At 52.8% G+C, this 13,327-nt stretch overlaps 1 protein-coding gene across 1 annotated transcript in view; it reads left to right on the forward strand.

Annotated features, from left to right (window-relative positions):
* Nucleotides 1-13,096, forward strand: part of BABAM2 (BRISC and BRCA1 A complex member 2) — a 438,160-nt gene extending 425,064 nt beyond the window's left edge. Inside the window, exon 12 of the mRNA XM_082643284.1 lies at nt 12,775-13,096. Coding sequence (XP_082499410.1) covers nt 12,775-12,838 — 64 coding nt within the window. The 3' untranslated portion in view covers nt 12,839-13,096. The remainder of the gene's footprint in view (nt 1-12,774) is intronic.
* The last annotated feature ends 231 nt before the right edge of the window (nt 13,097-13,327 follow it).

A 13,327-nucleotide genomic window follows, 5' to 3' on the forward strand; every position in this document is an offset into this window, starting at 1 on the left:
TTGAATACAAGGCTGCAGAATCCAAAGATATGGAGGGTCAACTACTATGCCGTTTCTTTTTAATATGAATTTATTTATTTTATTTATTTATTTTTGGCTGCGTTGGGTCTTCGTTGCCATGCATGGACTTTCTCTAGTTGCAGCAAAGAGGGGCTACTCTTTGTTGTGGTGCGGGGGCTTCTCATTGCGGTGGCTTCTCTTTGTTGTGGAGCACGGGCTCTAGGCGCACGGGCCTCAGTAGTTGTGGCACGCGGGCTCAGTAGTTGTGGCTTGCGGGCTGTAGAGCGCAGGCTCAGTAGTTGTGGCTCGCAGGCTCTAGAGCGCAGGTTCAGCACAGGTTTAGTTGCCCCATGGCATGTGGGATCTTCCTGGACCAGGGCTTGAACCCGTGTCCCCTGCATTGGCAGGTGGATTCTTAGCCACTGTGCCACCAGGGAAGCCCTACTATGCCATTTATATAACGACTTGAGCATCCTTGAATTTTGGTATCCGCAAGGGTCCTGGAACCAGTCTCCTGCGAATACCAGGGGATGACTGTATGTTAGACCTGGAAGTAAGCTCAGAAGCCATCCCCTCACTTTACAGATGAGGTATTTGGGGTACAGAGAGGTGAAGTGGCTCATCCAAGGTCACATAGCAAGTGAGAAGCACAGCCAGGATTACAACTCAAGCTTGATTATGTCAGGGTAATAATACCTCCCATTTTATAGTACTTTACAGACATGGTACTTCTCAACAACCCTGGAGAGTTTTAAGATGACAGATGACTTTACTGTTAAAGGAACCTTCCGGGTATGCTTTGCTCTTCTGGGGCTCGTTATTTAGAGAACATTTATGGTGCCTCCCATGTGCACTTGTGTGAATTGCACGTGCCCTTCTTTTCCTTCTCCCAGACATTCAGACTAGGCCTTGTTCTTCTGTAGGGTGCATTAATACTTCCAGGACCCAGGTGGACAAGTGAGAGGGAGGTCAAGTTCATCCCTTGTTATCACAGTCATAATTCTACTGAAAAGTCACCCAATGCAGGTCCCTAAATGAGAGCTAAAGATACCAGTCACCACCTCTGGACACACAGACCTACAAGAGGTAGGGCCATTTAGGGGGGTTTGTAAGAACAAACTTAGGTGTAATGGGAGTTGGCAGTAAGGAGCCCTCAACATTCATTACTGGGCCATTGGCAATTCCAGTTTTATGGAGTTTTTTTGTTTTTGTTTTTGTTTTTTAAAAACATAAGCACCTTCCTTCTTAAAATTAATTAATAATTTATTTTTATTTTTGGCTACATTGGGTCTTCAATGCTATGCACGGGCTTTCTCTAGTTGCGGCGAGCAGGGGCTACTCTTCTTTGCGGTGCACGGGCTTCTCATTGCGGTGGCTTCGCTTGTTGCAGAGCACGGGCTCTAGGCGAGCGGGCTTCAGTAGTTGTGGCTCACGGGCTCTAGAACGCAGGCTCGGTAGTTGTGGCACATGGGCTTAGTTGCTCTGTGGCATGTGGGATCCTCCCAGACCAGGGATCGAACCCATGTCCCCTGCATTGGCAGGCAGATTCTTAACCAGTGCACCACCAGGGAAGTCCAATTTTACGGAGTTTTAATGAAGGAGAATGAGATATGCCTAAAATGATGTTTGGGAGGGGGAGGATCACCAAATCAAAGAAATTTAGAAATCACCTCTCCCGTGCCTTCGTTGTGTGGATGAGGAAATGGAGGAGTGATTCAGTGTCACACAGCAGATCCCGAGGGGGAGGCCTAGTCTCTGCACTCAGCTGCCAGCACCTTTTCCACTGGAAATCATGGCATTGTGGAAAGAATGTGCTCTTTGGAGTCAAGCAGCTCTGGAATCATAAATAGCATTGCCACCTATTAGCTGTGTGATCTTAGAAAAGTTACTTTGCATCTCTGAATTGTAGATTTCTCATTGGCAAAAATAAAGATATAGGTGTCCCCCACTTTTTGAAAGTTCGCTTTATGCCACTTTGCTTTTTTTTTTTTCTTTTGCGGTACGCGGGCCTCTCACTATTGTGGCCTCTCCCGTTGCGGAGCACAGGCTCCAGACGCGCAGGCTCAGCGGCCATGGCTCACGGGCCCAGCCGCTCCGCGGCATGTGGGATCTTCCCGGACCGGGGCACGAACCCGTGTCCCCTGCATCGGCAGGCGGACTCTGAACCACTGCGCCACCAGGGAAGCCCCACTTTGCTTTTACTAAAGACCTACATTAGTACCTGTTTTCAGTAACTAAAAGACATCCAAAGAGGATTTTCACTTTTATCAAAAAAGGCAAAAAGCAAAAATAGCATTCAGCGTTTGTTTTGTGGCAAGCCCTTGTTGAGGCAGAGTGCACCCCGAGCAGCCAGAGTGGCGCCGCCAAGCTCCTTCCCCAGGAACCACACTCGGCATCTCAGCATCAGGCCACCATAGCTTTGAACTGTGTCTGTGAGCATCTTGCTTTGTCTCATTTTATTTTTGCATCCGTTAGCAATGTGTGTCCTAAGTTAATTGCTTCTTCGCTTTATGCCATTTCGAAAGGTTTCATAGGAATGCTCTACTTTCAGATGGTGGGGGAACCTGTACTAATACCTGCGTGGTAGTAGTCCCATTAGGAGGAGTAAACGTAAACTAGTATAGATGAAAACAAACAGCGTGAAGTCGAGCATGTAGTAGGCACCTCCCTTCCTTTATACTCCTGGCTTCCAGACTTTTTTTTACCACAATCCACAGGAAGACATTTATTTTACATCCACAAAAGTTTCACACAAAAAAATTCTACTTGCCACATGTGATGTACTCTGATTTTGATTTTGTTTTATTTTAATGCTGGTCAGGACCCACTAGGTTGATTTCACAACCCACTAATGGATTCCACCTATCGTTTGAACAAGCCTGTTTCATACCATGTGTGGATATCATTTATCCACGTTGTATGTATGTCCTTCCTTTCCTTCCAGGCCTTTCCCCCCTCCCTCCCTCTCTGTAACTGGCACATGGCCACACAGCTAGCTGTCGCCAGCACGTGCCGGGCCCTGTGCTCGTGCAGGGTGGAGTGAGCCCTGCGGGCCTGCAGGGCAGGTGAGCTCTGCTTCTGCGCCCCTCCCCATCTTTGCCATGAACCTCAGCGTGGTTGAGAGGACCCATAGGGCCCTCCACCTGCAGAAGTTCCGCCTCCTGCCAGCCTGCTGTGGAACTTGCCCACACTCCCAGCCCAGGAGCCCACCTGAAGTTCCCATTAAGGCCATTGCACTGCAGCAGGGAGGGTAGGCCTCAGATGTCCTCTCTCATCCAGTAGTTTCTTCTTTTGGAATTGCTGCTTTTCCATCTGTGAGCCCAGAGAGCCAGGCGTCTGGGAGTATCGTTTCAGCTGCTGGGCGGGGGGATTAGACTGAAGAGGGACCATGGCCGTCCTTGCTGCCCCTCCCCCAGATCTTCAAGGGGTATCTGTGAGCACCCAGCTAGGAGGGCAAACACCCAGAGTGTGGGCGTGACCAGGGGCTGCACTTAAAAGGCAGCAGGCAGGGGCCTGAGCCGCGCTGGGAGACAGAGCTTCAGCCTCTAGATGCTGAGAGTCTGTTGGGAGAAACCCAGTTTACAACCAGGCAAGCAGTACTTAAAAGCCCCAGAGAAACCCTCTGCGGGGGAGAAGATTGTTTCATGCTCCAGAGAGTTGATCTCCTAAGCGTTCTCTAAGCCCTTTGGGGGTCCGGCACTGTCCTGTGCAGGCCGATGCCTGGCGATGCTGAGCGGAAGCCTGGAGGCACCATCCCCGCTGGGGCATGACCAGGCCCCACACTATGCACGGTCAGCTCGCCTGGGACCCCAAGCACTTCCTCTTTGAGGGCCATGCTTTGGTTTTTCCCCTGTTGCTGATTAAGGGGGGGAGGGTAATCTGTGATTTTGACAGTGACTCACCGCCCTCAGACAGGCGGCGGCTTCTCCCCAGCAGTCCAGCGCAGGTGAGCTGCGTGAGTAGGAGATCCCAGCACCCTCCACAGGCATCTGCAGGGCCACCAGCAGAGCCGGGGCTGAGCTCCCACCTGTGCGGCCCTGGGCAGAGCCAGCAGAGAACATGAGATGCCCGTTGCCAAGGCACCTGCCATCCGAGGCACACCAGGCAGGCGCAGATGGTGAGACAAGGTGGACAAAGGGTGGTGGCTGTGCTCTGGGGTCCCAGGCCTCAGGCAGCACCATATTCCTTAGCCCCACCTACCCACTCTCCGCCCTAGCCTTAGCCCAGCCAGGTGCACTGCATCATCTCAGCTGACAACCCCCCCCGGGGGGAGAGGGGGGCCGGCCTTTCCTAGTGGCCACGCTGCTGCCCCCTCCTCCCAGCTTCGCATCAAGCAGGTTCATGATGGAAAGAGCATCAGCCTGAGAGTAAGGAGACAGGGAGGATGGGCTCAGATTCTGCCGACCAGCTCTGGGGCCTTAGGGCAGCCCCTTGGGCCAGCCATGCATTCATTCATTCATTCATTCATTCCTGCTGTCAGGCCCTAAGGAAGGTGAGCACCATAGGGCACTAAGGGTGAACCACCACCGAATTTTGCCCTCAAGGGGCTTCCAGAGAAGAGCTAGGCCATATGAGAGGGACCATCAACTTCTCCAGCCCTTAGTTTTCCCTTCCCTGTAATGATCGGACTATATGGCCGCTAAGATTTCTTTCTGTTATAAAATTTTATAATTCTAAAGTACATCTTTAAATAAGCCAAGCTTTCACAGTCGTTTGAGAAATGTTTGTTGAATTGCTGTGCGTCGGGCTCTAGACTTGAAGCTGGGCTGCAGAGATGCCTGAATATGAGCAACGGGGCTTGCCATGAAGGAGCTTCTAGTGGGATGTCGGGGGATGGCTGGACTGTGACAGAGGCTTGCAGACAGAGCTGGGAGCCCAGGGGAGGAAGGCAGCCCTGCGGCTGAGGAAGCCCACGAAGACTACCCTGCCCCTCCCTCTCATTTGGCCAGTTGGCCCACGTGGCCTCCTCCCCTCAGACACTGCAGCAGGGGGTGCCCGGGGAGCAGAGGCAACTACAACCCCCCACCCCAACTCCTGAGCAAGGCCTGGCCCTGCAGTTGCAGAAGCTGGCTGCACGCTGCTCAAGCGCCAGAGGAACTGGCCCGGCTCCAGGAGGCCTCCTCGGAGAGTCTCAGAAGGAGAAAGAACCACTAGGTAATTGTGATCATTTCAGTGCGCATTGACAAATACCCTATGATTTAGAAGGAGCCAGATTTCATCCCAATACTTTGATGTCTAGAAATGGATCCCAGTTGATTGTTTGTTGAAGTCCTCCTAAAACAGCATTTTATTTAATTCAACACATACTGAGACTACGGTCTCAGCCTTCTCACAGGCAAGGAGCCCGAGCTGTGTAAGACAGAGCCTAGACACCAGTCTAACATCTCAAACTCAAGGCGGACCATGGCTGGGCCTGAGGTTGGAGGCCACTGTGCCATGGAACCCAGCAGAGGGGAGATTGATTCCAGCCGAGGGCGAGGGCCTCTGCCCGAAGCTGTGAGCGTGTGATACTGTGTTCTCGGTATGATATCAAGCCTTTGCATCTCAAGCGTGTTCATTTCCTTGTTTTGCGATCTTGGACCCCTTAAAAATGAACCAGGCCTGCTCAAGGGTTGGCACATTTAGGAAGACTGTGTACATGAACCAGTTACAACCACTTGTTTGTTCCTAAAGCCCATACCAGCAGCCAGGCTGACATCGCTCAGGGCACAGCTACAAAATAAGCTCCCATCGTGCCAGGCACTTGCTTACCAAGGCGCCCAGAGTTGGATGGGCCGTCTTCACAGTGGCCTTTGGAGGGTTTGGGGTGACAGGCATTGAGGCAGAACTGGGTCTCTCTATAGAGATTCTATTATAAGGATGACCCCTTTGCCACGGGGACAGTAACCCCACATGAGTCAGTATTTACAGTGGCCGTTCGGGACAATGAGGACAAGGCAAGACCACAAGGCTGATTAGTGGGACTTGTCTTACACTATTTACAGGACTGCTTTGATTTTCAGACCACAGTCGGCTTGCTTATGACTGATTAAAAACATGTGCCAGTTGAAGTCACAGCTGCAGAAGAAAATTGGAAAAAGAAAGGAGCCTTAGACGTTTGGGAACTTGCCTCTATTTGCAAAAATGAATTCTGACTTGATTTGTGTGTCCTTGATTTCCTGACGAGGAGGTCCGTGTCCCCGAACCTCTCCTCCCAGCCTGCCCTATCCACCGCCACCCCCGCCTGACTCCGCAAGCATCGTAAGGCTCATCTTACGTTGCCCAGAGAAAAGCATTTGGGAATCCCAGAAAGAGCCTACTGAGTGCAGTTTGGGAAGAGAGCAATTGTTTAGGCTCCTGCCAAATAAAAGGCCCCAAGTATGTGAGGCTAAAGGCGGCAAGATCCCAGGGTCTCTTCCTTGCGGTGGTGCTCCCGCAGCAAGACGGGCTCCGCTGGCACTGGGCTCAGGGTGTGTCTTAGCTCAGCTCGCTCAGCGTCTGTTTTCTCACCTGCAGAATGGGACCTTGACTCCTGCCCCAGGCGACAGTGTTGCAAATGCCACCTGTGCGATGTGTAATCGGGTTTATGGGCTTCCTTCCTCTTTCCCCGGAGTCTCCAACCTCTTAGGGCTTTTTATTCTCTGTTTTTGTTTTCATTTTCTTAAAACCCTACTGATTCAATTGTTCAGATGTTGACTGCATGGATTTTTGTTCTTTTGAAAAGGTCCATTGAATAAATCAAGACCTATAATTCCAGCGGGGAAAATCCCTTTTGATGAGACTTGTTGAAGAAAGTTTCCTAACCGCCTTCATCTCAAGGCCTCTGAGGATCTTCCTGACAGCTCCCTGTCACCACTCTCTTTAGTGCCCCCAGAGCCCCTTCCCCAGAACACACATAGATGATTGGACTTTCCAGGCATTGTTTCCCCTGACAACTTAGTTTGAGCTCCCTGAGTCTGGACCTCTCAGTTGGAGGGCAGACATGGCTTAGAGGAACAGGCCTTCCTTCCCTCTCACCAACTGCCTGTGGTTCCCTGAACATCTGCTCGGAGCTCTGCCATGTTTGTGAAAAAGCATCCCAGCTAAGGCAACCACCGTCTCCCCTCACCACCATCACCTGCGGTGCATTGGGGCCTGGGCTTGGCTGGTGCCTTCACTGAACAGGTGAAGAGTCAAGACACAAAGAGGTTAAGTGGCTTGCTCAAGGTCACGTGGGTATCTCGGAACCATCACTGGGTGGCACTTAGAGATTGCCCAGTATCCATCTTCCTGTTAGAGGTGAGGAAACTGAGGCCCAGCTCCCGATGACCCAACAAGCCAGGGCCTGCACTAGAGCCCATGTCTTCTGCCTCATGGCTCAGTGCTCTTTCACTTGCCCCACTGCCTGCCCTTTACAATACTTGTTGACCTGGACAGAAAAAGGTCTGTCTGAGGACTGGGCCCACTTCAATACCCCCATCTGGGGTAGCCAGAGCCACATGATTCTTAAACATCCATCTAGTCCAAGGCTGCGACCTCCCACCGACCAAGCTTTTGACCAGAGCCACGCACAGGAGCACACGCAGCAGCTCAAGCAGAAGCCGGCCGGGGCGCGGGTGTCTCCCGCTGGTACCACAAGCACGTCTCCCGCAGCTCCGGGCTGCATTTCAAGAGGTGCGCAGTGTCCCAATGACTTTGGCTGGGTGTCCGATCCTGAGGCTGACCACCTCTGTGCCTCCAGCTGCCAGCTCAATACGATACGTGAAAAACGATCCAAGAAGGCCCAGGGGAAAGGATGAACCAGGAGCAAGGACCATAGGACCTCTCCATCCACACAAGGGTTTCCTCTTCTGCAGCCACACATGCCCTGGCTGTCCACCTCTCCCCCTCAGACCCAGCTGGGTCCCCACAGTAACAGTTGACACCTGTTGATCAACTAGTTTGCCAGGTGCCAGGCCAAGTGCTTACATGGAACATCTCATTTAATCCTCATGAGGACTATCCTTTAAGGTAGGCGTCATGGCTCACCTCTTATAGTTGAAGAAAGTAAAGCTAAACCGGTGACTCACTTGCCCAGGTGGTACAGCCAGTAAAGAGCAGGGCCAGGCCTCGAGCCCACACTGCCTGTCCTTCACAGCCTCCAGCCTGCAGGGCCTTGGAGATCATCAGGCACAGCTCCCTGCCTCGAAGATGAGGGATCTGGTGCCCAGAGAAGGGAAGAGACTTACTCCTGGACCCAAGGCCCAGTAAAGTAGACCTGCTGAGCAGCCCAGCACCCTGATTCCTGGCCTCAGCGGTCTGTCTACTCCGCCCCTGCTGTGCCTGTGAGCTGAGGCCAGGAGCCAGTCCTGCTTCCAATTCATGGACAACCTACCTGGCCTCAGCCTGGGGTCAGTTCTTTAAGTTTTATTCTGCTAGCCTGAGACTCTGGGATTGGATGGAGTTGTGATCTTATAAAACCCAGAGTGAAGGGACTTCCCTGGCGGTCAAGTGGTTAAGACTCTGTGCTCCCAGAGCAGGGGGCACGGGTTCAGTCCCTGGTCGGGGAACTAAGATCCTGCATGCCACACAGGGCAGCCAAAAAAATAAATAAAACCCAGGGCAGAGGGACTGAGATCAGTGAAGAGGGTCAGAGCCTTATGCTGTCCTAAGGCATATTTAGCTCTAATTTGGTCTAAAGATAATGTCTCTCCTAGTGGGAGTAGAAAGAGAAGCTTGACTGACTCAAGGCCTCCCTCCCTGAGGGCCCTTTTGGCCAGTTAACGGGGACGTGAGAAGACCTTCCCCCCACCCCCCTGTAACGCACTTACACTTTTAAAGCTTACCATACACTTTGTCTTTGGGTGAAAGCGTTCTTTAAAAGGTGACAGACAACTAGTGCCATTGGCAGGCAATATACTCTGGGCAGCTCTCCATCTTCCCTGATAAAAACTGAAACAAATGAAAACAGCACTTCAAAAGAAAACCTATAAATGGATGGGAGCCAGTTGTCGTTCTCCCCTTCCTCCTCGCCTCCCTGAGCTGACTTGGTGAGGATCCGCGCTGAGCAGCACTCACTGACAACAGCTGGTAGCACCATGCCTTTAAATAGCCCTTCTCCGCACTGCTTCCCCTGGGCGTCACACCGTTTGCCCTGGGAAAGCCCAGGACACAACAGGAAACTTCAGAACTTTCTGAAGAAGGACAGAGCTTGCTGTAAAGCTTGCTCCCTCTTGCCAAGACCTTTCGGTCTAAGGAGCTTGCACTGGTGTGGCCCCTCCCCCAGAAGTTTCCAAGGAAAATCTGAGCTGATGAGATTTGCCCGGTGTGAGGCCGGGCCTGAGGACGGAGAGCCGGGGAGAGATGCCCCTGCCCCGGTGCCCAGGGCCCGTTCCAGCAGCAGCCAGCACCACTCCCTCATCGGGCACCTATCTTGGAACCAACAGCCTGTGCCCCTGGTGTCCTCCCCTGTGACTTGGGACAGGGACGCCACCCTGCCCAGTGGTGCTGGGGTACGTCACACTCCACGGTGTCCTTCAGGCAGTAAAGCAGATGCAGCGGAGACGGGCAGCAGCCTGTCGAGATCGGACCCTCTGAAGAAGGGCCACCAGGCTCCCCTCCAGCAAACGCAGATATCGCTGGGGAAATAGCAGCAGGTGAAACACAGGGAAGGAACGAACGGCCCTCACGTCCGAGTGGCGGCAGCCAGTTGACAAGGTTCCTTTCCACACGTCTTGTGTGTGAGCGTCGCATCAGGGTGGGCTTGTTGCCCCTCCTCACTGTGGGGAAACAAAACTCAGGGCTGCTCTCGCCCGGCCAGCCTCCCCCTAGCTCGGGGGCTTGTTCTGCCTCCTCACAGTCCCCCTTCCCATAAGGACGATCGTGGAAAAGGGATTTGAGGTCCTGAGTCTCAGAGGAGGTGGTGGTCTGGCTGGATGAAGATGCGGATGGAGGAAGGTGTTTATCCTTCTCACTAACTGTCCGTATAGGTAGACGTTTGAGAACGGACGGCAGGTTTATAGCTTTCTTCCTCAGAACCTGAACGTTGCGTTTGCCTGCTTTGTGGGGTTGCTGTCTCTCACTTTCCTCGACAGCGTGCAAGGGACGTGCTCTTGCAAACCTGGTGGCCATCGGTAGTTACCTTAATTGCAGCCATGAAGTCCACACTGGGCCCTCTGTACGGGCAGGCCTGTGGGGTCACAGAGAAGGGGACATGCCCCCTGCTTTCTAGGCCTGGCAGTGCAGCCCGGCCAGCAAGCCGTGTGCACACATGACACGTGCCCCAGCAGAAGCACAGAGAGCGTCTGCAAGCAGGGAGAGAACCTTCTGGCGACCAGGGAAGTCTTGATGGGGGCAAGGGCGTTTGGCCTGAGCGTGACTAAAGCCCCGAGGTGGAAATGGCATGTGTGAGGAAGAGCAGGTGGCCACGCTGGAGGGGGCGGGGGTGCAGGCCAGCGTCCTGGACCGTGTGTGGGCTTCAGGGGGCTTGCAGCGTCCCCCGACTGCATGTGACATCACAGTGAGGAGACTTACCTGCAGTTTTTCTGGGAGAGGATCCTTAGCTTTCTTAGCTTCTCAAAGGTGGGGGGAGGCACGATCCCAAAAATGTAACCGAGGAAAAGTGCAAATAGTAAATATCGTGGCATGCCAGGCTGCGAGTTTGGGCAGATGAAGGGTCTTGGTCGGGGTAGTGAGGGAGACCCACATTCAAGGAGAATTGATTTAGTTGCAACAGAAAAGCGAAGTAAGCCTTTTGTCCCGGGGAGAAACAGCAGTTTTGCGAAAGGTAACAGGACAGGGAGCCCAGGTGTTGGGACACCGGGGAGGAAGAGGAAGAAACTTCAGGACGACTTCACCGCAGGGGTTTAGGGAGAAGTGGAAACTGAGGGTTCTGTTACAGAAGTACCAGGAGGCCGGAGCACTTTCACATGCGTAATATTGATGAAAAAGTGCGTGTGGACTTGAGCTATAGAGAGACGTCCAGGCCACAATGTCCTGCAGGTGGTTGGAAATGTGGGCCCGGAAGTTTGGGAGAGAAATAAGGGCTGGAGACCCAGATTTGGGGTGCGGGGGGCAGGTTCTCTGCTGAGGGTGTTTCGAGCCTGAGAGGAAGCGAGGGGAGTGGTGAGCAGGACGGGAAGAGTAGCCAAGGAGAGACTTCGTACGGGAGAGGGGATGGCGGGAGGGAGAGGAGGAGGGACGGAGGGGGTCTAGGTGTGAAATGTCCCAGGGAAAGAGAGCTTCCAGACACAGGGGCCCACGCATGAATGTGACGGAGAGGCTGCAGAGACTGGGACTGAAAAAATTCAGCAAAGCACGGAAATTTGAAAGAGGGTTTCCGGTGACTTGGCATTAGGGGAGGGGATCAGGCAGGTGTCATCAATGGCTGCTCTTAGCGGCGATTTAGTGGCGACCCCGGGGCTGCTGAGTTGTGCGGGGCTCTTCGCCCGACGCTGAACCACCCGTTTGCGTTTCATGACTGCTGAGCAGTTCTCTGCTCTCTTCTCACAGATGGGTTTCGCCTTGTTGCCTCTCTCAGCTTCAGCAGGTGTGCCCTCTGCCTTTAAGTTAGCTCCCTGACTCCTAATGTGGGGCTTCTGACCTCCTGGGAGCCTGGAGCGCCAAGCTTATTAGAACCATCTCCTAAATAACATAGACGTGGGTGAGGTACTGAGGCCTTTGTGGTACTGATGGTGACAGGTGTCTTGGTGGCCCTTCCTAGCTCAAGTCACAGGTCCAGGTGAGCCACTTCTGGATAAGTCCGGTGTGACTGCTCTGATCTCACAGGCATCAGGGCTGCGGGAGGGAGGCCTGGCAGGCACACGCGGTGCCCGCCGCAACCTCTGCGGCTTCCTCTCACTCTGCTTTCTACCTCACCCTTCCTCTTCCGGAAGAGTGTTTAGTTCCCAGCTCCTGACAAGCCCTCCCATGCCCCCAGGCCTCCGCTCCTGCTGTGTCTTTTGCGTGGAACACCTGTAAAATGGCTACTTCACCGCCTCCTTCACTGGTTGCCCGAGGCTGGTGCCTCATGGCATTGCCATAAATGCCCTCACCACCGCAGTTGGTATTTCTTATGTGTCTGCTCCTTCTCTAAACTGAGATCACCTGCATGGTAGGTGCCACATGTGGGTCATCTCACAACCCTTGGCACCTCAGGCAGTGCCTGGCACAGTCAGTGTGGCATGTGCCCCTCTCCTGCTGTTGGACAGAGAGCCTGCTTCTCCAGATTCGAACCCGGTTGCCAGAAAAGCCAAACGGTCTGCCCCAGACCCTGTCACTAGTCTGTGGCTGACCAGGGAACGTTCTCCTGATACCCAGCCTGGCTTTCTTTCCAGTAGATCGAACTACAAATACGTCTGCCAACGAATGGAGGCCGTGGATCACTTAGAAATCCCTCTTATGAGACCCTCTCTGTCTATATGAAGTCAAAGATCCACCTAAGTAAAAGTGCAACGTTGTTGATATTTCACATCACGAAAACGACTGGATGGTTGGCTTGATCACTCTCTGGCTTGAAGCTTGGACCCTTGGCTTTGACCTGGGGAAGGGCAGATGGAACCCGAGTCCTGCTGTCTAATAGGAATTGGCAGCCAGGAAGGTCTGAGTACAGGCCCTTTAAATATCCATGAGAGATAGCACAGCAGTGAACTGTATGGATCTCCCTTGGAAAAATCCAGAGGGCTTTGCATCAGCAGGGAAGGAAAATCTAATCCAAGATGCATGAACAATAAATAACAACTGTTCCGAGTTAGGTTGAAAGCTCTGAGTTGCACTTTTTTTTTTTTTTTCAAGATGTTTGCGCTAACCACAATTTTTTTTCTCCCCCTTTCCCACCAGGGCTTATTTCAAAACCTTTGTCCCTCAGTTCCAGGAGGCAGCATTTGCCAATGGAAAGCTCTAGGAAACACCAGTCTTGAGAGGTGGCCAGCCAGACTGCTCTGTCCACATGCGTGTCAGCACATATGGCCGCTTCCTGGAAGCCATTGGAATGTCTTCACGGCAGCATTTCGCTCACACAGCAGCTTTGTGCCCCGACTGGAACCCAAACTTGAGCTGGCTGGCGGGAACCTGGGTCCCAGAGCCCCCCACCTCTGGTTGCTCCCTCTTTGTTTCCTTCAGTATACTTCTTAGTTGGAAGAAATAAATTCACAAATCAGGATGCTGTTGTTTTTCCAGGGAACGTAAGACATCATAAATGCACACACCCTGATTCCAAAGCCTTTGTCTCTGAGACCTCTTTTAAGTTTTCAGATAAAACACCCATTTGCTCTTTTCTCTCCCCCTGGAACTAGCGCCTTGTGCGTGTGTGTTTCACACCCAACCTTTCCCATTTGGACAGTCCCTCACTGGAAAGGTGCTGCCTGAATGAGTCTGACCAACTGGCAAGGTT

This window comes from Mesoplodon mirus, assembly GCF_964341445.2.
Source record: "Mesoplodon mirus genome assembly, chromosome: 14".
In the NCBI taxonomy this organism is placed as follows: domain Eukaryota; kingdom Metazoa; phylum Chordata; class Mammalia; order Artiodactyla; family Ziphiidae; genus Mesoplodon; species Mesoplodon mirus.